The 23,952-nt window shown below is 51.6% G+C and overlaps 5 protein-coding genes across 5 annotated transcripts; 2 read left to right on the top strand and 3 right to left on the bottom strand.

Moving 5' to 3' along the window:
* Positions 1 to 954: 954 nt before the first annotated feature.
* On the top strand, positions 955 to 4,221 carry T069G_09259 (hydantoinase/oxoprolinase domain-containing protein; the record flags this gene model as incomplete). The annotated part of the gene is made up of 5 exons (XM_056176469.1): positions 955 to 3,077; positions 3,135 to 3,238; positions 3,299 to 3,375; positions 3,454 to 3,657; positions 3,736 to 4,221. The coding sequence occupies 5 exons, from the start codon at positions 955 to 957 to the stop codon at positions 4,219 to 4,221; spliced, it is 2,994 nt and encodes a 997-aa protein (XP_056024947.1).
* A 327-nt stretch (positions 4,222 to 4,548) lies between these two features.
* On the bottom strand, positions 4,549 to 5,583 carry T069G_09258 (thi4 family domain-containing protein; the record flags this gene model as incomplete). Its single annotated transcript, XM_056176468.1, has 2 exons — positions 4,549 to 4,643; positions 4,710 to 5,583. The coding sequence occupies 2 exons, from the start codon at positions 5,581 to 5,583 to the stop codon at positions 4,549 to 4,551; spliced, it is 969 nt and encodes a 322-aa protein (XP_056024946.1).
* A 1,088-nt stretch (positions 5,584 to 6,671) lies between these two features.
* T069G_09257 (triosephosphate isomerase domain-containing protein) lies at positions 6,672 to 7,445 on the bottom strand (the record flags this gene model as incomplete). The annotated part of the gene is made up of 1 exon (XM_056176467.1): positions 6,672 to 7,445. One exon carries the CDS (start codon positions 7,443 to 7,445, stop codon positions 6,672 to 6,674), a length of 774 nt encoding a protein of 257 aa, XP_056024945.1.
* Positions 7,446 to 8,136: 691 nt separating this feature from the next.
* Positions 8,137 to 8,754, bottom strand: T069G_09256 (ribose/Galactose isomerase domain-containing protein; the record flags this gene model as incomplete). Its single annotated transcript, XM_056176466.1, has 2 exons — positions 8,137 to 8,562; positions 8,719 to 8,754. 2 exons carry the CDS (start codon positions 8,752 to 8,754, stop codon positions 8,137 to 8,139), a joined length of 462 nt encoding a protein of 153 aa, XP_056024944.1.
* An 801-nt stretch (positions 8,755 to 9,555) lies between these two features.
* Positions 9,556 to 11,328, top strand: T069G_09255 (dak1 domain-containing protein; the record flags this gene model as incomplete). Its single annotated transcript, XM_056176465.1, has 1 exon — positions 9,556 to 11,328. One exon carries the CDS (start codon positions 9,556 to 9,558, stop codon positions 11,326 to 11,328), a length of 1,773 nt encoding a protein of 590 aa, XP_056024943.1.
* Positions 11,329 to 23,952: the final 12,624 nt, after the last annotated feature.

Genomic DNA, 23,952 nt, shown 5'->3' with positions numbered 1-23,952 from the left:
TATTTCGGCTCAATTTTGACACCCCCCTCCTTTCGCTCAAGTTGCCTCGGATGAGTTTTACCTGGAAGGGTGGTGCTTCGTTTGGAAGGTCTCTTCTGGATTCGACTCTGTGTTCTATTTCTTCTGTGCAGCTGCCGCCTGGGCTTCTGCTCGTCTCAGACAGCATCTCTCGAGTCTGCTGGCTTGTTGTTTCTGACAACACAGTGATCGGCGAACTCTCTAGCGGCGCCATCGGCCAACTTATTTGGCCGACGTGATTTTCCCCGATGCTACACTCTCGGCCTTCTGCTGTAGGTAGTGTGACGCGCTCATAGGGCGCACGGTGGCCATGATTAAATGGCCATGTGTCGTGAGACCGCAGTACGTCCATATACCCGTCCGGCGGTTGCAGGGCCAGCGGCAGCCGGAATGTTTTAGCTTTGCCCCGGCCTGGGGGCCAGATTCAGAGTTGGCCGTGTTTCGAATCGTGGCCTTGTTATGGATCATTGTGAGGTGCAATCAATCATATGCTCCTGTTGTTCCTCTCTCGTAACGGCCATTTTATCCCCCACAAGCCGATCATCTCCACCACATAGGCGACAATTCTACTGGGTTTGTCCGCCGGCGACTCCATCACTAGACGTTGGGCGAAACTTCGCCGTTGCGCTTCTTGCTCCATTCTGAACTTGTCATCTCGAGAAAAAAAAAGTCGTAACCGCACTAACTTGCAACCGGCGCCCCCAAAATTGCTTCCAGCATGAGCCCCTCACGCCGTCCTGTTCACTTCTGGCCTTTAGCTTGCAAAGAATCTTCAGATTTATTTTCCCATTCCCCTAGTTGAAAGCGTTCTTTTGTGTAACCGAATTTCTACGGAGAAAAGAAGGAGAAAATTCAAATCTTTGTCCTCCTCCCCCCTTTCGCCCTTTGGTTTCTTCACCTTCACTCTCTTTGCAATTTGATTTTCCTTCGGGCGTCATGTCTCTATATCGCATCGGCGTCGATGTTGGTGGAACCAACACCGACGCCGCTATTCTGGATATCAAGACCCTCGACCAACCGGGACGCGGTGTCCTGGCGTCGTACAAGGCCACGACAACTCCTGACATCACAAGTGGCATAGAAGCCGCCATCAGGGAGGTGCTAACCCGCTCAAAGGCTGAGAAGAGCCGCATCCTCAGTGTTACAATCGGAACGACACATTTTATCAACTCTCTCATCGAGGCAGATGCAAGGAGGTTGGACCGAGTCGCCGTTTTCCGGTTGTGCGGCCCCTTCACAAAGCAGATCCCCCCCTTTTCGGATTTCCCCCTCGGTCTACGTGGAATTCTGGATGGAGGCGTCCACTACTTAGATGGAGGGCTGGAGATGGATGGACGAGAGATTGCCCCTTTGAATCCCGAGCAAATCCGTGAGGCCGTAAAATCAGTCGTTGCCGCTGGCATCGGTGCCATTGCTCTCGTTGGCATTTTCTCACCGCTTGATCATCATGGCATACACGAAGAGCAGTGCAGGCGCATCATCCTCGATGCTGCCCCTGAACTACGCGTAGTTTGCTCCCACGACATTGGACCTACCGGTCTCCTCGAAAGAGAAAATGCCACAATCCTCAATGCCGCCATTCTAAGGACCGGCGAGAAGGTTAAGCATGGTTTTAAGCGTGCTATGGCCAGCTTGCGGCTGACATGCCCCCTGTTCCTTTCCCAAAACGACGGCACCCTGATCGATGTCGAAACGGCCGCCAAGTATCCCATCAAGACGTTTGCCAGCGGCCCCACGAACAGCATGACTGGTGCTGCGTTTCTCGCCGGTCTCGATAACAAATCTGCACCGACCTCGAACGACACTCCTAACGCTGCAGTCGAGCCTCAGGTCCTCGTGGTGGATATTGGTGGCACTACGACCGACGTCTGTGCCCTCTTGCCCTCCGGCTTTCCACGGCAAGCCCCCGGGTTCGTCGAAATCGGGGCTGTCCGGACAGCCTTTTCCATGCCGGAGGTTGTGTCTATCGGCTTGGGAGGCGGGAGCAAAGTCGAGGTTGAAGAGGACGGCACAGTCCGTGTTGGTCCCGGCTCTGTTGGACACTTTCTCAAGAAGCAAGCCAAAGTCTTCGGCGGTTCCACACTGACGGCGACAGATGTCGTGGTTGGTCTCGGCAAGGCTGATCTTGGAGATGCATCTCTTATTAAGGATGTTCCGGAGCAAACCATCAATCTTGCCCGCATGGAGATCAAGAGGAAGCTAGAAAGAGTAATTGACCAGATGAAGGTGTCATCCGCGCCGGTTCATGTACTACTTGTCGGTGGTGGTGCTCTTCTAGTGACGGAAGAGCTGGCAGGAGTTGATAAGTGTATCCATCCAATTCATCACGGGGCTGCCAATGCCGTCGGAGCTGCCATCGCTAAAGTTTCCGGCGAGGTCGACACTGTGGAAATTCTCGGAGACAAGAAAGAAAAGGACGTGCTCGATGCTGCATGCGCGAGAGCTATCAGCCTGGCAGTCGAGAAAGGGGCGTCTCCCGATGACGTACGCATTGTTGAGGTCAACAAGATGCCTCTGCAGTACATGTCCCAAACCACCATCAGAATCCAGGTCCGCGCAGTGGGTAAGCTTGCTGTCCCTGACGAACCAACTCCGCCCCCTACTCCCCCACTTGGCGGAGATTCAGACTACAAGGAAGAAGAGGCCGAAGGGGAGAAGGTCAGCGTACCGAATGCCCTGGAGCCCACTACGAAGCCATCTCTATACGTGGACTTGGAAACATACCGCCCAGACGTGCGAGATGGTGTCTGGTATGTCTCTGAAGTCGATCTGGAACTCATGTCTACGGGATGCGGTGTTCTCGGTACTGGTGGCGGCGGACCTACTCATTATGAATTTCTCAAGGGCTTGCATGCACTACGGAACGGGGGCCAGGGTAAGATGAGGATTATTTCCCCTGCGGCGTTGAAAGATACCGATTCTGTTTGCTTTGGATCTTGGTACGGCAGCCCGAGCGTAATCAACGAGCGATTGTCCGGTGGCAACGAGATCCCCAGCGGCATTGAGGCAGCCGCTAGGATCGTAGGAAAGTCCATTGATGCACTGCTCCCGGATGAGATGTAAGTTGAAGAAAGGCATGTCTACAACTTTCAAATATGTGACTGACGTGTGAATAGCGGTGGTGGTAACGGATTATCGTCGTTTCCCACAAGCGCCCACTTCGACGTCCCCATCGTGGACGGCGATGCAATGGGCCGAGCATATCCTACAATGTATCATGGTAAGCAGACGAAAACTCCCCAGATCATGGTTCACGAATGACTAACGAAATCGATTGCAGTCACCTTTAGTGTATACGGCGTCTCGTTGGTCCCCTGTGTCCTCACAGATGCTCGTAACAATGTTAGCGTCGTTATGGTACGTTGTCTAGCACTCTTTTCGGAGATTTCTACATGCGTGAGAATTCGTTGTGGCTAACTTTCAACCACTTGATAGAGCACTGATACACCTGAGAGGCTGGAGACAATACTGCGAACAACAGCCATTGAACTTGGATTGAGCTGCGCAGCCTGCTCTACTCCACTCTCTGGGTCGATTGTCAAGCAGTACGGAATCCCGAACACTTTGTCTCAGACGTGGTATTTGGGCCGTGCTATTCACCAGGCAAGAAGGCGGAAGACGAGTTACATTGACGCCATTGTGAGTTGAAATGCACCCCTTTCGCACACTCTTTTCCCATGTCTATTTTCCAGTTATACTGACATTAGAATACAACAGTTCGCTGAGAGTGCTGGAAAGCTGCTCTTTAGTGGTAAAATTGTCGATGTGCGTCGCCATCTCGGTGGAGGCTACACCATGGGAGCCGTCATCATTGCGCCTCTCGACGACGAGGAGCGCGATGCAATGGCCGCTAGTAAACAACAAACGGCATCAAACAGCCGGCACATGTATATTCCGTTTCAGAACGAGTATCTTTACGCTGCTCTTACTGATTCCGAGGGATCCGAGGCGACGCAAGAGGTTGTATGCACAGTTCCAGACCTCATTTCGATTTTGGGACAGGACGGCGAAGCAATCGGATCGCAAGATCTGCGATATGGACTGCACGTCAATGTCATTGCTCTGCCCGCGCATCCTCTTTGGAAGAGCGAAAAGGGCATCAAGGTGGGCGGACCAGAAGGATTTGGGTTCAAGATGCCGGTTGTCGAGGTAGACAGGGAGTTTACTCAGGCAAGGAGCGTTATTGATGAATTTTCGACATAAATATGGAGTTTACGGAGTAGGCTTACAGGCATATACACGATGGGCCTCTGGCGTTTACTGGTCATTACGATAGAGCTTTACGTTCGAATTAGCACGCATGGATACCATTAATGTTTTATTTATGGAAAGACATGGTCACGTATAAGACTGGAATTGGTAGGCAAGTATAGCTGCAGTTTTGTATTCAATCTGGTTGGCAGCGGAATAACTATTTTTTTTTTTTTACTTTTCAGATTTTACTTCTTTCCATCGAATGAGCGACCAGTCATACAAAGAACTAGTAGCAAATGAATGACGAGGTTGGTGATGCGTATCCCATAAATGACATTAGATAGCATTTTCCTTGCGACGGGTCTCGAAGACCTTGAGAGCCTCTTCAGCGGCCTTGACACCGCTGAGAGCCATAGCACCAAAGGTAGGACCTATACATCACCATGTTAGTCAAGCTCTTCAACAGATTGTATGTGCTTTATGATATTTCAACATACCCATACGGTTGGCTCCATCAATCTCAGAGAGCTCCATGCCTCCGACAATGAGGCCGGGAACAACCTCACGAGTGTTCTTGACAATAGCATCTTCAGCCCTGTTCATATCGAGTCCGCGCATGCCGCCCAGCTTCTCGATACGGCCCATGCTGACAAGACGCTTGACGCAAAAGGCACCCATGGGGCCATCGTGGCCGGTGGTGGAGATGACAAGGGGAGCATTGATAGTGTTGGGGTCCATGCAAGATTGGTCATCGTGATGCATCGAGACAAGAGTCCAGTTGGTCACAACACCAGCAATGCGCACTCCCTCAGAAGAAGGACGAGTGATGAGATCCTCGACGCAAGTGGCGTTGAAGAGCTTGACGTTGGGCAGCTGCAGCACCTTGGCCATGATGGTCGAGGTGAAGAGCGCCGCGTGCTTGACGACGACATAGTTGCCCTCGTCCTCGTACGGGACGCCAATCTCGCGGAGGAAAGCATCGGCCGGCTTGCGCATCACCATGGCGGAGAAGAGCTGGCCTCCCAGCCAAGCACCTCCACCAGGCGAGACAGAGGCCTCGATGATGGCGATCTTGAGGTCCGGGCGCTGAGTGCCGAGGACGTACGCGGTGCTAAGACCGCAGGATCCGGCGCCGATGATGACAATGTCGGACTCGGCATAGTTGTCGAGGTCTTCGAAGTAGCGACGAGTCATGGCGCGCGAGACCTGAGACTCGCGGATGGGGGCAAAGGTGAACGAGTCCCATTGACCGTGCATCTCGGAGACGGTCTTGGCCAGGGGGCCTTGGTTCTGAGCAACAGCCAGCTTGGAGACAGGCTTCACAAGCTCAGCAGTGTGCTGGGTGGGCGAGACGGCGGCGGGAGGACTCATGATGGACCTACGAGGGTTAGGAACCTGGACAGGATGGTAAGGGGGACAAGCATGATCCTTTCGCTGGTATTATCCAGATCAAGTTCAGGGCCGTATATTCTCAGCCGCGCTCCCTCCTTGCACTCACCAGCCTCAAACGTCTCTCTTCATCTGCCGACTGCTATAAGAAAAGAACTTTCTTATAATCAGAGGTAGACAGAGAGAGTAACATGAGAGACCTTGTTGGTGAATTCAAGGAGAGAGCGGGCACCGGCTCATGCGATACACATTACCTGAAGAGACATGATCCCGTCTGGACGGACTACCACCGAAAGACGCCATGGCGACTGGACGAGGTGTACCGAATGATGTAAGTTGGTACCTGGCCATGGTTAGATGCATTGAATTGATTCAGTTGGGTTTGTGTCAATGACAAACTGTGAATTAAATCACTGAATACTTTTGGTTTTCAATTGGATCTGTTATTCGATTATTTATCGAGAACGATTTGTTGTGTAGTAAGAAGAGGAAGAAAAATGCTCGAGTTCTGCGCCATTTTCAACCCTCAATTTATACTCGAGTTTTTTAAAGCTTGTCTCAAAGGAGGGGTAAATGACAGTCGATCGGCTCTCGATAATATCATAGTGACGGCGATGTCGGCTCCTTGTCACAACGTCAACCGGGCGGAAATGGGCCGGGGGTATCCGGGCTTGGCCCGTCACGACCCGGTTTAGCGATTTGAGAGAATTTTGTTATCGTGGGATGTTGCTTGTATTGAGGATAGATGCGAGAAGTGAGATTTTGATGTGGGAATATGTGGATTGAGGGTTCGAATTGTGTATTCTAGAGAATGCCCTAAACCTGAATTGAATGTATGGGGTGGTTGAAGGATTCAAGAGACGGGCGCCAGATGAGAAAATCTCGTAACTGAAGTTCCTGTCGAGTTATTGAGCTCACTCTACAAGATGGTTGATGTCATTTTTGTTTAGCTCTCACAGGCCAAGCTTATCCTCGCCCATGACCCAGCATCGAAGAATAGATTGTAGGATGTCCAGCTCGTAATTAGGCCAGCGGCCATCCATAAAGAAGCACAAGGCATTCTCTCACTTTCATGCTTCAGCCACTTCCTGTATCGTCTTGATAAACTGCTGCGGATCGTGTCCAAATCTTCCCAGAAACAACCCGTCCAGCCCGGACTTCAACTTCTCGTAGAGACCTGGCCCTGCACTGCCTCCATACAGCACTCTCGTTATCCCCGTCCTCGTCTTGACGGAATCTAAGCTTCGAATTCCAGAAACGACATCGAGAATGTGCTTCTCCCCAGCAGGTTGGCTGGCTCCAATTGCCCAAACAGGTTCATAGGCCAGGACAACCTCTGCTTCATCGGCCACAGAGCTCATGATGGCGTCAACTTGCAAGCGACACTCATCAACGGCAGCATGCACATCGCCAGAAGTTCTCTCTCCAATACACACCAGCGGTATCATGCCATTGCGACTCACCGCAGCAGTCTTTTTCGCAACCATGGCATCATCTTCACCGAAAATCCTCCTTCGCTCCGCATGTCCGACTTCCACGAGCTTGACGCCTGCGCTGCTCAATACCGAGGGGCTGACTTCGCCGGTAAAAGCACCCTGGTCTTCCCAATGGCAATCTTGAGCGCCGGTCCATATGGGGACGGGGCTTGATTCTAATTGCGCGATTGTGTTGGTGAGGGAGATGAAGTCGGGGATAATGAAGATGTCGATGTTGGATAAGAGCTCTTGCGGCACAGCTGCTAGCTTGGAAATGAAGCTATCCATAAAGTCCTTTGTTCGCTGGAGAGAAAAATACATTTTGGTGGAGAGGCCGACGAGGCGGCGCCTGGGCGTGGGATTGGACATTGTAACGGAGTTGCCGAAGCACGAGTCTCAATTGTCAAAGTGGTGATGGCCAGATACAATATCTAGAAACAGAAACAACAACAACAACAGAAGCAACAACAGCTGCAGCAGAAGCAAGCAAATCCAGAGCTAAGCTCCTGAGATCCAAGCTATTCCATCCACGCCGCCTCACCGAGCGGGTCAAGCAAAACTTCCCCCGCGCAACCGGCTTCCGTCCCGCCCATTCCACTTCTGGGATGCCGGTAAGGCGGCGGCTATTTGGCATCATCTCCGGTTGCGGGTGTTGCTTACACCAGCAAGAAATGTACAGTATACGAGGATACGATTCGTACTTTTCACTCCCACTTACAAGATCCCGATTCGCCCAAATAGGTCGGTCCCATGAACATTTCGTCGGAAACACCAAAGCAGCCATGCCCACGAGACTTGCTCATTTCTCATTCTTATCCACCAGTACCTACCCGTAGTTATACTCGGTATTTGCCAACGCCACAAAATCAGTTAGTGCTCTCTGCCTTTGCTGAAACAAGTTTAATGTTTTCCAGGCTCGGATTGTCCCTGCATGTGCATGCGTTGCCACATCCAGTATCCCAGTTTACTTTCTACCGAACCTCCAGTCTCTTACACACATCTGTCCCCTTTTAGGCACCAATTGAATGAAACAGAATTACACAATTAATCATTTCTATTATTACACTTCCAGCTGTCCAATCTCCTCCACCTTCTTAGCACTCGCGCTTAACGGATCAAACTCGTAGTCTAGCCACTCCGTAGCCAGCCTCCTCGCGACTTCCAATCCAACGACCCGCTCTCCCATACATAATACTTGTGCGTTATTGCTCTTGACGCTGCGCTCGACACTGAAGCTGTCGTGTGCCGTAACTGCCCGGATGCCTTTGACCTTGTTGGCCGAGATAGCGACGCCTAGGCCAGTGCCGCAAATGAGCAGAGCGCGATCAGCTTTGCCCTCGGCGACGAGGCGAGCGGCGGCGGCGGCCCGGAGAGGATAAGGTGTCTTGTCTGAAGTTTCGTCGGATCCTACGTCGATGACTTCGCCTACGCGGGCGTCGCCTTCAAAGTCCTTTTTGATTGTGTTTTTGTAGCCAACGCCAGCATCCTATATGATGGTTATGGGTATTAGTCTGGGGCGCTGATCCTTCATATAATTAAAGAAAAGTCATATCCATGATATAGATGATGATAGTGTTCTCTCACGAATCAAATTCATCTGATCTTGGTTCAAGGAGCAATCGTGTAAAACGGGTGCACTTACATCGCAGCCCATGGCGATTCTCCATTTTGGTGCCATTGTAAATCGGCGTTAAACTTTGGAAGACAAAAATGAAAGTAATCAGAGAGACAGAAATTCGAATTTTTCCCAAGACTCGCAAATTCCAGCCATCTCAGTAGTGACCAAAGAAACGAGCTTCATCCATGTCTTTATGGCTTCAAGCGGGATCCGAGAGTCGGTCAACTGACATCGCCTTCCTTCACCCAACAACCCCACACCAACTAATCCGCATCACATCCGAGTTTCCTATTCCATGAATTACATCTCGGATTCATCCAGACTGCTGTATTTGCGGGGTTGCTGCCTCTCAAGTTGAACAGCAGCATCGCTCTCCGTGGCTAATATGTTCGGTATTTCCCGATTAGGAAATCCGATTGGGGTCAGACGGGGAGGCAAACGGGGAAGCTTGAACACGCAGGGCCAACTCGATAGCTCTGGATTTCAGGGTCTACAGCAGTGGAGAAAAACGTAAAAATGCGGAGAAGGTGTATTTTTATACTGCTGTTTTACAGTCGAGCTTGTTGGTGTGGAGGCGGAGCAGTTACGGGGTAACGTCAAATCATGGTTCTCGACCTCCTTGGCCACAAAGACGCTGGATGTGGGTGGTACAGGTGCTTGGGTGAGATCACGATGATATGGAAGTCTTTTTTCGTCCTTCCGTAGCCGAGGAGCTCCGATGTAGGAGTGTGGTGGTGGGAGTGTGGTGGTCTTCGTAGCCTGCATTCTGCTTATATCCTCTGCTTTTGCCCATGTCCTTGTTGTGTTCCAATCGGACGGCACGCTCAATCCCACCTAGAATTCTAGCACAACGTCGACACAATGTCAAATAGGCATCTCTTCAATTCAGCTGATGGCCTCGTCAACAAGGCTCTAAGAGGCATCATCACTTATAACCCGTCTCTGAGCTTAGATGAAACTAACAGAGTGGTGTACGATACCACCTACGACAAATCCAAAGTAGCCCTTATCAGCGGAGGTGGTTCCGGACACGAACCAGCATGGACAGGCTATGTAGGCAAGAATATGCTCACAGCTTCTGTCCAAGGAGACATATTTGCTAGTCCCAGCACGAAACAAATCGTTGCAGCAGTTGACGCTGTCCCCAGTGACAAGGGCACCATTCTAGTCATCACAAACTACACTGGTGACTGCTTACATTTTGGACTGGCCAACGAAAAGGCCAATGCCAAGGGCCACAACTGCCGGACTATCATTTGCGGTGACGATGTTTCCGTTGGCAAAAACGGGAGCATGGTTGGTCGCAGAGGATTGGCTGGTCAGATTGGTGTCCTCAAGGTCATGGGTGGCGCTGCTGGGGCTGGAGGTTCTCTTGATGAAGTTTATAATCTTGGAGTGGCATTCTCACAGCAGATTGTGTCTATTGCAGCAACTTTGGACCACTGTCACGTTCCTGGTCGCGCAGAGCATGGCATGCTGCAAGAGAACGAGGTTGAACTCGGCACAGGCCCTCACAATGAACCCGGTTATAAGAAGCTGTCACCTGCACCATCAGCGTCTGAACTTGTCGGACAAATTCTACAGCACTGTCTAGATGAAAAGGACCCTGAGCGCGGCTATGTGAACTTTGCCACTGGAGATGAAGTCATGCTGCTCGTCAGCAACTTTGGCGGCATGTCACATTTGGAGATGGGCGCACTGGTGGACGAACTCTTGGAGCAGCTTTCAAGGGAATGGAAGATTGAGCCTGTTCGGATATGTGCCGGATTTCTCGAAACATCTCTCAACGCTCCTGCATTTTCTGTATCCGTTATCAACGTCACAGCGGCAGCAAAGAACTGCAGCTACTCTGTCGAAGAAATTAAGTCCTTCTTTGACGTCAGAACAACTACGTTCTGGGAATCCATGGCTGGATCCCAGGCTCAACGACGCACTCGGCAGCAACAACTTGTTCAGCCGCCAAAGGAGGAGATCAAGATGGTTAATGAGCGAAGGGATTTGGCCATCGATCCTGTTCTTCTGGAAAGTATGCTTCGAAACGCTTGTGAAGCTCTTATCAAGGCCGAGCCTGACCTCACTAAGTGGGATACTGTAATGGGAGACGGAGACTGTGGTGAGACGCTCAAGACCGGTGCCACAGCCCTTCTCACGGCACTTGACTCTGGACTTGCCAAGGCCGGATCAGTCGTCAAGGTTCTCCTAGAGCTCGAAGACATTGTGGAGAGCAAGATGGGCGGTACTTTGGGCGGCATCCTAGGCATCTTCTTCGTCTCCTTGCGCGCAGCTGTCGAGAAGAATATTGGCCTGGCCCAGAACCCAGTCGCTCTCTGGGGCGCTGCTCTTGGAACTGCCCTCGAAAACCTCCGGCGATACACCCCAGCCAAGGTTGGCGATCGTACCGTCATGGATACTCTGATCCCCTTTGCTGCGGTCATGGGAGAGTCTGGCTTTAACAGCGGTGTCAAGGCGGCTGAGGATGGGGCAGACGCAACCAAGATGATGAAGCCTAGATTGGGCAGAGCAACTTATGTTGGCGTGCCGAGCGAGAGTAAGGAGCTGCCACCTGATCCGGGTGCCTGGGGAGCTATGGTGGCCATTCGCGGTTTGCAGGAAGGACTGGTTGTAGCAACTTAGGTTGAAGCGAGTGTGACACGGGTGTTTGGATGTTAAGACTGTTGTACAAAAAGCGATGAATCAAATTAATAGATACATTTTACAATTACCAAATGTTACCGAACAATAGTGAAGACGTTGGAGAATGTTATAACCCAAATATTCTCAGTAATATATATTGATATACTTCTATGACCAGTATTTATCGTTACACGCAGCTCCTCTGTGGACTATATGTGACTACCCCTTTTGGGCCGATATGAAAACTTTCAGCTACATCTAGTTCACTATCTGTAACTACAGCAGAAGGTTTTGTAAATTACCACCAGATTCACACTCTGTCGTCGTCGAGAAAACTTAGCTGGTCTTGGTCATTAGCAAGTTTTCTCATATTTGCCGAGCAGACGCATTGTTCAACAAGACCTACAAGTTTACTTCAACGCCAATGGAGTTGAAGTCGCAACATTTGATTGGTCTCGTCAACAATTGCTCTTCAGCTTCACCGGCTGCCGCTTACATGCAACTTTGCAAGTTCCAAACCTTGGCTCCGTGGCTATTGAATGAACCAAGTCAAGCCACGTAGCACAACGAATAGCACAAAGAACGCCACCAAGATTCACGGTCGAATCTTGACTCGATCCGCACCTCTCATCACCCGAAAGGAGTGATACAGTCAAGCACCCCCATCGCTTTCGCCATGGCCGAGGCCCATTGGCCTTGTCAGCATGTAACATGAATCCTCGGTGGTCAGCGGTAAACGAAAACACCTATGGAGTTGCCGTTGCCCCTAGGCCAAAACGCCCTACATGCCCTCGCCCTGCCTCTACCTGACGTGGCGTAGCTCTGGGCGATGCTTATTGTGAGTGCCTTTCGGAACCTTGTTCACGTGTACTCTCCCATATCAGCAAGCATCCAATTCTATATCGGACTTTACTCAAGCGCGCTTGAGGCGGAACGGGGGTCTAAGAACTCGGAAGAGCTCCCCAGCTGAAATAACGAGGCTCATTTCCAGCTTCACCGAATAAGACGTCACCATACAAGCACGGAGAGTTTTTGCCCTTCCTTTTCTCCTTCTAATCATCTCAGGCATCCTTGCCAGCTTACAAGGAGATACGGGGTTCTCCATAATTCATCTCTAGGATACCCTTCTCCCCTTCCCAGCAAGAGATGGATGGCGTCGGAGAGATCCAACTAGCAAGTTTAGCGTCGCCGATTGCTTATTGCGGAGGAAATAACTTCGCGAGCCGCTTTTCGCTTATTCCCCCATCCCTCACATTGCGAGAACATCAGAGCAGCAAGGCGAAAAAAAAAGCTTGACGCGAAAAGCCCCGTAGACTAGGACTGGCAATCACTAAACTAGGGCTATTAGTCGATGTAATTTCATGGTCACCACTCCGCTCCCTTGGCGGCGGCCGAGGTAGTACAAGCATTCCTGTTGGTAGTCGATCCGTCTGGTCCCTTTGTAGGCATGGGTACATTACATGCGAAATGGTTTGTCGATATTACACCATGTATGTATGTGATTGTTGCCTGCCTACCGTCAAGAATCCTCCGGGGCCGCACGGAGGTCTCCGGATCGTGTTCACCGCCAGATGTTCTTCACAGCATGCAAGATTACCCCATTCTGTCTCTCATCAAGCCGTGACAAAAGGGCGAGACACCACAGATCCAAAGAGACCAAAAGGGCCTGCCTCGGGTCTAGTGGCTAGCTGGATTTCCAGAGATGGATGCTCACGAGCCCAATTGGGATGCCCTGAGTCAACTTGTATCGCCATTTACGGCGTGCCTCTCCCTCCAAGTGTCTTCTTATGGCCGCCGTCCGGACTGTATTGCGGACCAGAAGTGCCAGTGGGCTCTCTGAGACAAGCGCTGGCCTTGTTTGACAGTTCCGTGTCTCAGTCGGACGCGGCAGAGGCCGCTGTAGGGCAAGACATGACTAGTATAGTGAGAGTTGTAGTATTGCCCTTTACTCATTGGGGCTTCCCACACTCACTTACTCTCTTTCTCCCTTCAACTGAAGGGAGGGCATTAGTATCCACAGGCAGCGAGATGGACGTAGAGACTTCAATGACTGCCGGCCCTCATCAACAACACACACCCCAGCCCCCCTGTTCACTAAGTTGACACACCCCCTGCGATCATCTGCCTTCAATCCCACCCCTGCCAGCACGATGCGGAAGTCATCATACACAGCCGGATACCAATGGCCTGGTCCCAACATCGACCAGCGACCTGCGCTAGAGCAATTAGGGGTCCCTTGTCGTCATCCGCAGCGCGGCAAGGATCGCACAGGCTTGTCTACCGCCCACGAGCCCACGATCACGACGAAAAGATCGCGCGCGCTCCACGCCTCACCGGAAAGGCCCCCAGCCTACGGACGCCAGATGGAGGTACTCTGGACCAGGTAGCAGGTACTTGCTTGCGCAGGTAGTCGTGGCATTACGTGCTCTTGCGCAGGCTCGAGCCGCTCCAGTCCGCACCAGACCCCTCCTCATATCCTGGTACATGTCCGTATTGCACGAGTATTGGTTCGCGCTTTTAATTCAAAGGCCGAAAATGCCAAGTCTTAACATGGGGGGAAGAATTGAAGCTTGAAAGAGGAGCTTTGGTCGTCGGCGTTATCCTTCTCTAAGCCCGCCAAAGGCGCCGCCCGGCTCGATCCTTCACGTATTGCTTCTTGCTTCTCCTACGGCCGACGAGCGGCGGCCGACATTCTTGCCCCCTTCCTTGCCTACCGCCGATGGGGGCGATATGCGCTCTGCCTTGCCTTGGGCAACTTGGCTACGGCTTTGCGGTGACCTTGACCTGCCGTATAGAGTACAACCACGTACATGTACTTTGTGTCTACGGAGTAATAGAGGCTGTACTAATGACGCAGAGAATCCTACCATCTCTCCCCGTAGAGCCCCCATCTCATACACGCACTCTTATCGTTGTACCCGGGATGGTGCCAAGCAGATGGGAGACCAAGAGGGTGACAAATTCTGACCCAATGCCTCCCCGCCCCCATTGACGGTGTCCAATCACTCTCCCCCGGAATGGAGCCCGAGGTTCTTGGTTGGTGTAAAAAAAGAAGAGATCCCATGATGTGTCTAAGGGCGTCACGAGGACGCTTGTACATCTGAAGCGGACAGTACTCGTGGGAGACATGACACTTTGTCGTAAGAGCCATGTGAGTTACAGCTTATCTCTCAAACGACAATATCAGACGGCATGTGAACTGCTGTCTACTTGTACGGGGTATTGTCTCTGTCGATCCGTGTACTCTGCTCTAAGTGAGACTCGATGAGGACCGTCTTCATCTTGATACTAATCCCCATTTTCTTCATGAGTTCCCGTCTCTATTGTTTGCCCCTTACGTGAGACGCATATATCGGCTCCGTCCTACTCTAGATGTTGAGTGTTAGTGCTCGGCTGTCGCAGAATGGACTCCGCGGGCATCTTTGTATCTGCATGTGTGTGACAAACCCTACAGCAGATCCGTGCGTTGAACACGTCCCAGCTCCGTTCTCTCCCTGCAGAAGAGACGTGCACAGCCGCGGTCTCCCTGCTAGGTACTAGACCAACAGACGCCCGTCGGCTTGTACATACCGATACTACACAGCAGAGCCAACCATGGTTTTGTCCTAGAGTGTATTATCAAGGGGGTAGCCTATCCCATAGATTGGGATAGCAAAGTCGTCTCATTGATGAACTGATATGAGTTGGGAAGTTACCCCCATGTACAATACCCGCAGCATAGAGTCACATTTCCTTGCTCATCATCTGTCAATCAAGTATTGATCCCTATCTGACCCGAGATGTAGTCAAAAGGCGGCACGGATGAGAATACCGGGCCCATCACCGTCATAGTTGCGGCAGAAGTCCAGTCGACCAGTGAGATTGCCTCGAGATGTAGGTATGTAATGAGGCCGATGCTAGACCAAAGGATGTACCCAGCACACGCGTGACATGTAGCCAATATATCACATTTCCTCTTTGATATGATATATGACGAGCGTCTTTAGCGGCTGTTGATTCGATAGCCTTCACTGCAACTGTACAGCACCGTCCTCGTCTCTTCGGGTATAGCCGGTGGGCTCCCACCTTCCCATGTATGTGTACTGCCCACGGTCTAACTGAATGTTAGCAGCCACATTTCGTGCATCGGGATCCTTTTTCTCAAGGTTGACCCGCTATGGGGGCACGGGGCTGCAGTAGTTGTCCAGGTTCTTTGGGATAGCTTCCCCCCTATCATGAGTGCATGTATGCTCTGCCCAGTCAACGGCATCAATATTGAAGGACGCGGTTTGCCACATGGTAGTCACTACCATTTCATGAGAGTTCCGAGAGAAGAATGAAGGCTCGAATACTGTCCATGGGCCAGCCCACCAGGTCCCCTCGACTGACGTATTCCTCTCACAGCCGTAGAGCAGCCTTTCTACAGCTTAGATCCAGGACGATGCTGGCTTATATCAGCCCTATTGCTTATCCAGGAAACGGAGAATTTGATGCCAAGTAAACCTACTGGGAAGATGCTAGTACCGGGATAAGGAATTGTGATCCGCTTTCTTGGCATGCTTAAGAGTGAACCTTGAACTGGCTCTAAGATGTGGTATCTCGGCCTCCACTTGACGCGAGTGCCGAGCGCAGAGGTCCAGGCATGGACATTGATATGGCGATGACGAGTAAATCCAAATGCCGAGTGCATATCTTGAGCTACCCTGTACAATTGGGGCAATTGCGCATCAATTAGAAGCTTTACATCTATACTAAGTTTTGTCATCTGCGTTGCCCGTCTTGAACACGATACCTCAAGCCTACTAGAAGCTCTATTGGGATTGTCTCAACCTGGAATGGAACCATGAGATCATCGATTAGAATAAGTACATGTCTTGAATTGATGCCAAACTACAACCTTAACACGTATAAAGATTGGGGGCACTTTGGGGGCACTCATACATGCACTCGCCACCAACTCGGTTCCTCTGATCCACCCAGAGAAAGCAGAGCCGCGTCAGCATTCCCGTACTCACGAGCACCATCGCGATGGACTCGTATTGGTAAGGCTCAACTTGATAGATGTCGGAATTTGTCCGATTGCATGGTAATAGTCAGCTGCTTCTCCACATACCAAAAGTGTGGAACTCTTCCACATTACGAGTATGGTTGGTCCCTACGCGTATGTAGGCCTCAAGCTGCCGCGATGGAGATTGCACCTGTCCATTGCATCCAGACTGCATCATCCATGCCGGATATAAGCCCTCCCGAGCGTATGGTTGCGCACGGATTCTTCATCCCAAGGGCCGCAGAGGGCCGGGCTAGCTGCGTTAGCCAGCCGGGTCGTTGCCAATAGGAACGTTGCATGGAGCGAGAAATCAAACCGTCCCGTCTATGATATGCCCAACCGGGACGCAGCATCACAATCTCTCATCTCATGTCACTACTAGGCGTACGTAACTAATGTGTCGCGGGAATAGTCGATATCCCCTCTTGCTGCTGCACCCCTCCCTCCTCTCCTCCTCATCTGTTGATGTGTATGTAAATCCCCCCACATCTCTCTGTCATAGATATACGCCTTCAATGTAAGTTCTTTATGATGGACAGAGTAATACCTTAACGTGTAGTATACATGTACATAACTTGGAGCCAGCTCTTTGCATAACAAACCGCTACGATGCCTTCTGTGGATTATACCCATTGCTTTCTCATACTCGCTGTTGCTTCCCAACCAACGCCACCCACAGCAGTTGCTGTAAGATGCGGCTGATGCAAACTAACGGGAGGGGTGGGCCTGCTGCCCAACCAATAAATCGGTGACTGCAGGATTGGCGTCACATAGTCCTCCAGCCACAACGCACGCACGCTCAAACCTTGATGAGATGTTACAGATGCGTACGTACATACTTGTGAGGCTATCTTGTCTCTGGACCGACAGAATCTCGGCGAAGAGTGAGGGGCCAGCATGCAATGTAAGGCAACACTTCAGCTCTTTTTGGCTCCGGCCGCGATGCTGCAGGATCGAGACAAGACCACGATGCAGGAGATGATGTATAATTGCGAGTGGTCAGGCAAGCGTCCCGGCCGCAGGAACTGCACCCGCATGGGCACAGGACCCTAGGGGGGCAGAGAGATGAGGAAACGTACTTTGTCGTAAACAGACGTTCCGGGGACCCAAGATAGGCGACGAGGACAAGCTTGGCTTCAGGGCTGGCGTGGCCGGGATGTTGACTAGCCCTTTGATCTAAGCGCCTCTTTTTCGCGCCGGCACGTGGTAGGTCAAAATCACGGACAGGCCTGCTAACAGGCGAAAGATGCAAGAGTGACAAAGGGGATGTGCTTCGTATATCTGCATCTTGGTCGCCGAACGGGTCCGGTTAAAAGAGCGAGTCAACCTCGACGGTTCCCCACCCTCAGCTGTTAATTAAGACGACTGGAGCTTCATGCCGTACAACGGTGGCGGTTATGTTGACTCTCTCTCTCTCTCTTGCCCCCCCAGCTCCCTTTTTTTAGATGATGGTTGCATAGGTACATGTAAGCTGTGCATCGTCAAGACCATTTTCCCGGCTGTTCGGTTGGGGCTGCGACAGTTTGAATCAGCTAGCAGGTCCTTCTCGTCTGTGGTTTCAAAACACGGAGGATTTTGATGCTACGAGTACTCGTACACCCGTAGAGGCATTCCCAATGGGGAAACTCATGTCGTCTGGGGGCTTTGGCACGAACCAAGCAAGGCCAGCTACTAAGAGCTCAAGGAGAGGAAGCAGAAGCAGAAGAATTCGTTACACCATGTACCTTGTAATCCTCAGAGAAAAAGCGACCAGCGCTATCCTACCAGAATTTGTCATCGGCATGCAAAGTGGAGTAATACATGTCCTTGTCCATATACCTACCTCTTGTACATGGAATTCTTTGAGCATCTCGTCGCCTCGGTCGTGTGCCGCGAAACAGTGCCTCGGCATCGCGCTTTTCGGGACCCTTCTCATCTTCAGCTAGAGCCGGGGGAATCGAGTCAGGCAATCAGGGTATGACCAACAAGTGAATGTTGACGCTCTCCCAAGCCTTCAGCTGGAGCCGTCAACTTCAGCTTGGGCGGGATATCCACCCCCTGAAAGCAATCTGCTAGCCCACCCACCCACTACAAGCACCAAAACCCCATCGACGCAAGGGTTCTCGAAAATGGAATTGGGTCGACAGGGATCTACGATTCCTACCACAAATCTCGATTCGTCTTAGGCCTGGATAGTAGCATTTGCTAGTGCGAGGGAGCTCCTTGCCCCTACCAAAAGCCGCAGCCTTCAGGTTTAGATTAGGTTGGAAACAACAAAACACGACTGGCCCAGGGAGAAATGATGCCGATGAATTATGCCCACAACCGGGCTAGTTTAACCGTCCATTCCCAGGCATCATGACGACACTTCCAGCATGGGTTGGCACAGGGGGACAGCCAGACCGGCCGGTTAGAGGGCCGACCTTGCTCATCCTCTTCTCTTTCGGGTGTGACGGTTCACTCGCACTGGCTCAGAACTCGCCCGCCTTTTCGCGATTCGGTACCACCCATCGTTCTGTTTTAATTTTTTTTTTTTCAGCTCCTAGCGATCTTCCCAATGCCCCCAATGACACAGGCACTGTCCGACCCGGCGCACCGGTACAACACCAGCCAATCCACCCCATTGGGAGGACATGCAAGGTGCCACGGCAGGAGGGCCAGCGTGCCAATCAGACAGTGGGCGCCAGGGAGCGCGCGAGATCTGCGTACAAAGATGTGCGTACGACTTCAATGTGCATGATCTGTAGAGGGCAAAGAGCCTCATCCATGTTGGTATTTCCTCATCCATGCCCTCGCCTCGAGGATTTCGGGTTGTTGCCGTGATATGAATAGAAGCGGTTTTGGTACTCGCGCGTGGAGAAGCGTTGGAGGGGTGGTTATACAAGAAATTTGGATTTTGTTCTGTCAATTCCCCATGTGTTAAGAGGGGCCTATCAACGGCCTTGCTTTGTTAAAATGAGAAAGAAGGAGAAATGCAAAAAAGAAGCTGACATGTACAATCTGTTCAGTTTTGAAATGAATGGAAAATGTAATCTACAAAGTCACTCGCTGTATTCGCAGGAGACAGTGAACCCCCACTAGAAGTGAGTGTAAGGTGTGAGCACCACCTCCACATGCATTACCATGGGCACTACAATATCGAGCGATAATGCTCTCTTACGAACTAAAATAAAGCGTATATATACTCAAGTATAACACAGGGCGTTAAAACGGTCTTGCGAATAGGAGATTTCTACGTATCTATTTCACTAGTGTCGCGATATAGAGCATGCAGTTGCTGCGTGGACCCATCGGTAACATGCAAGTCTAGACGAACAAATGTGGCATAACGATCCTGAGGATAACAAATCAGTCGTCATGTCTGTAATTCGAGCGTGATGCGTCGTAAACGATGTCTGCAGAGCTACTGGTCAATAGAGCAAATGCTAAAGCGCCCTCCCAGCTGAGCAACCCCGGCCTCGTTAGCACCACCAGCCATCCAACCAACGACAAACACGCAGTATTCTGGTAGAAACGAGTTCCTATAGCATTTTATCTGCATCCTACTGCATGCACTTGGCCAGCCATGACGGTTCAAGTAAGGTTTCGATCCTTTCGCCCATCCGATAGGCCTAGTACATCCAGTCTCCTCCTCTTAGTTGAGAGCCCGGGTACGCCAAAACCTTGGCCCCATCATCCACGGATGCTCCAAGGTTGGTAAGAAACACGGCCCGCATGGCCACGCAGCAGTGTGTTACAATCCCGAACATGGCGTTCCTGTTTCCTCATGGCGAGTGAGCAGTTTCCAGCTGAGGCCGCCCACCCGGACTCAGAGCCCGTGGCAAGGAGAGAACTGTCCTGCTCGCACTGCCTCGTGGAGGGTTAGACAAATAAACGTTGTGGAATGGCAACAGGACGGCATGATTGGTAAAAAGAGGTGACTTTTGTCGCGGGAGGTTTTTCGGGAGGAGTGGAGAAGCCGTGTGGATGGGCCTTCGGGAGCATCCAGGTGCCACATACATGTACTAAACTGCTGGCAGTGAGAGATGGAAGCTTGGTGCGGTTTCATTGACGCTTACTGCCTTGGCCGGAGCATACAAAGTACTAGTATAACGGCAGAAGAGCAGTGGCATAGTGGCATCAAGCACAGAGCTGGGGGGAGGGGGTTGGCGTACCCATGGGGATACACAAGGCGCGACAAGAGACAGAGAATGTCAGACGGCGACGGTTTTACCAGATTGAGGCATGGTTGAGAGCCAGACAATGGGGGAAAGACACGGATTGACGCCAGAGACCGACGACTTACCCCCCTTTTCGGGTATCTGCTTCATCGCCGCGGCCGTCTGCGTGAGAGGGGGGTGTTTGTGCTCGGGATCGTGGAGATGTCTGTCTTTCAAGGTTCCATGGTGGAGGTGGATGCAAAAGCCGCCACTGCTTGTGATTCAACACTTGCATGTGCTCGCGTACACGTACAGGGTAGGTGAGGATCCTTGAGAAGCTGGGATAGAGGGATGGAGGGATGAAGCGTCCAAGGAGCACATGTTACTGCTCGGTGTCTTCCCTATGAGGAGAGGGACTCGTGTGTAGGTATCCATGTATTCTGCAAGACATCATCCCCGGTCTTGGTCCTGGTGAGAACACTTTCGCCAGATCTTGCGTGTTATCTTGAAGTAGTGAATGGTTGCATTTGCTTTGATATATATCTTCCTCCCAATGGGTGCAGCGCTTCCATGCATCTCCGAACCTGGGATGAGCTGAGCAGCCTCTATGCTACCGAGCCCACTAGCCTACCAGCAGAGCTGCCACCACTCTACAGAGTACAGTAGCTTGTCATATTGAAGCCCGTAGCCTGGAGCTTCATATTCATAGAACATCTCTCTAGCTTCAATAAATCTAGAACAAGAATCCGGAGCTTCAGGTATCGCAGTAGTGTTCAAGTGCAGCACCTGTCGTCCATTCCCCAGCGCTGCAGTGCTAACCTAGAGCTCACTGGAGTTCATTTGTGCCGGGTAAGTGCCTGCCCACCGCCCACGCTGCTCGCCTACCATCTTCCGAAACGGCAAAACTCTGCGATACTCTTGTCCTCTCCTTCACCTGCAATCACCGTTTGTCTGTCTGTCTGTCTGACGCCCTTCTCTTCTCTTCTCTCCATCTTGGACTGAGCACGGCGTCGCTACAAGCGCGCAAGCTTCGCGCCGTCATTGGGCTAACGAGCCCCCTGCAAATTCAGGTGCCCGAGTCCCCGTCCCCTGTGTCGATCGCCGTGCTGCACATACGCCCCCTCCAGCTCTCACTCTCACTTTGGACGCCCATTGTCACCACACTCCCCTCTCGCGGGTCAGGACGAGAGACGGCGCGAGCTCCAACTGCCGCCCTGACATGGCGATTCTCCACGCTCAGGGCTCACGCTACGAACACCGATTATGATGCTAGCAGTCCCTCAATCCCCGAGAAAGAGAGCGAACCCAGATTAGTAGGAGCCAGCTCTCTTTTAGCCCTCTTTTCTCGTGCTGGGATCTGCGAATTGGTCCCTGGCATGGCTGACCCGTGACTGCAAAATGCCACTTGGACTTGTCAGCCCGTTTTCAAGAGCCGAAGTGGCGCATTCGTGCTCAGCGATGCGTGTGCCGTGCCTGGTCGACTCTCCTTCACCTTGACTACGAGTGCTCGTATACGATGTTCTGGATGCCTGCCTCGCTCTCGTGGGACTAGTCACCGACTGCTCGCAGGACCGAACCTTATCATATCCCTGCCATGGATTCACATCCTCGGATGCGAATCCGCGTGCCACCCTTCCACCGTGGTAACGGCACCAGTAGTCAAATTCGACTATGCTCTTCACACCTCTCACAACATCAGATTAGGGTCCGCTTGTAGTCTTCTCACCAGAGCGGGAGCTCAAGTGAAGACTTCCATGGCCAGTGTCGTCTCCTCGTTGTGCAAATGGCAAGTACATGTTGGGTCTATTTACCGCCCAGTTACACCCATCACCTCGCTCGCCATGCTTGGTGACCGTTGAGGTTAGATATGATGTACACCCAAATGCTCCACACATGCATCGTCGATATGCTTCAGAGGTACCTGAATCCATCTATGGGAGAGCAGTAGACTCTCATTACACGCCCATTTGCTGGATTGGCGATGAATGAGGTTTCGCAAGGCCAAGAGGGCTACGGGTATAAAATGTTCGCTGCCAGGCAATCTCAACATTGTGACTAGAATCATTCCTATCATTCTACGGACGATTATCACTCAATACAGCTCTGTCTAGCGTCGAATATACCGGCGACTACTCCACCAAGCGCGACGGCAGGGAGAATTAAAAAAAAAAAAAAAAAAGAAAGAGAACCGGTGAGACATGAGCGTCAACCAACATGAGTAGATGCCTCACCTTATGCTAATATTCTTACTATTACCTAGATAGACAACAAGAAAGCGCGAAATAGGCTGACAATTGCTGGACGAGCGAGATTGTTGCAGTGGCATATCCGCCATAGGACTCTAAGCCGCTAAAGTATGTCTGCTTCTCTCTCTTCTCTCTCGCCTAGGATGCCTATTACATGCCCATTGCAATCTGTATCGTTTCAAAGCTCATTTGTCCTCGACGCGTTTCCTTTCCATTATTCCCACTGCACCATCCCATTGATGTGCCGAGGGCATCGGAGAGACAAACTAGTCAGAAAAGATTGACCAATCTACCATTGGGCGAATGAACGTTCAAGCCGATGCCTATGTTGGTACCGTCAAGGGGTTTGCCTTTGCCTTTTGGTCCGTGCAGTTGAAACAAGCTGCAGAAACAGAAGTGAAAACAGGCAGCAGGTTTTGGACGGCATGTCATTTTGACGGCGGGGCGTGGACGCTTGCTTCTAATTGAATGTTCATTGCCCCCCTGCTGCTGCAGTTGAAGCGATGCAGATATCACAATGACAGATCTCGCCCGCACTCCAAGGTGATAAGCCGCTGACCGATGGATGTGATTAGGGAAAAAGCGACAATCATTAGCCGACGACGGCGATACCAAACAGGAGAGGGGTGAAATTCTGTTGACGCCGATCTTGGCATAGGAAAATCCTCTTTGACCCTTGGCTGGGTTTGATCTTCCCTAGACAGTTTCCGATCGCAGGAATTGCACACCACATCGAATCACACTACCCCTCGTCAGAACGCTCTCCGGGCACGCTGCCGGCCGCTCCGCTTAGCTCAGGCCGATTTCCAGATTGCCTGTCAGGTAGATTTCCAAGGGATAAACGGTGGCTCTGGCAAGGGAGTCTGGAGCACAGAGTACGGGTAAGTCGCCAGGCTGAGTGCCTTTCTTTTCTCCCTTGGTATTGAGGCTTGGAGCCATTTCCTAAATCCCTTCTTTTGCCTCGATGCGCATAAACACCAAGTTCTCGATGAGAATAATCCACTTCAGCTTCCGGAGGATCCAGTGCCAAAGCAGTACTGGTGCTCGTACAGGTACTTCGTACTACTCGTACAGGTACTGCCCTACCGCGACCTGAGCAAGCAGATGAGCGCCCAGGGTCATCCTTGTCCAGCTGAGGCGCTTGAACATCTTCGGATCCCTGCTCTCGTAGCCCGCTGAGCCGGTCTTCAGGTGGCAGATGGGCGCTAAGCTTGGCCTGGCGAGGGCACTACCC

The sequence above is a fragment of the Trichoderma breve genome, chromosome 6 (genome assembly GCF_028502605.1).
Source record: "Trichoderma breve strain T069 chromosome 6, whole genome shotgun sequence".
NCBI lineage: Eukaryota > Fungi > Ascomycota > Sordariomycetes > Hypocreales > Hypocreaceae > Trichoderma > Trichoderma breve.
This window is presented reverse-complemented; position numbering and strand designations above follow the sequence as displayed.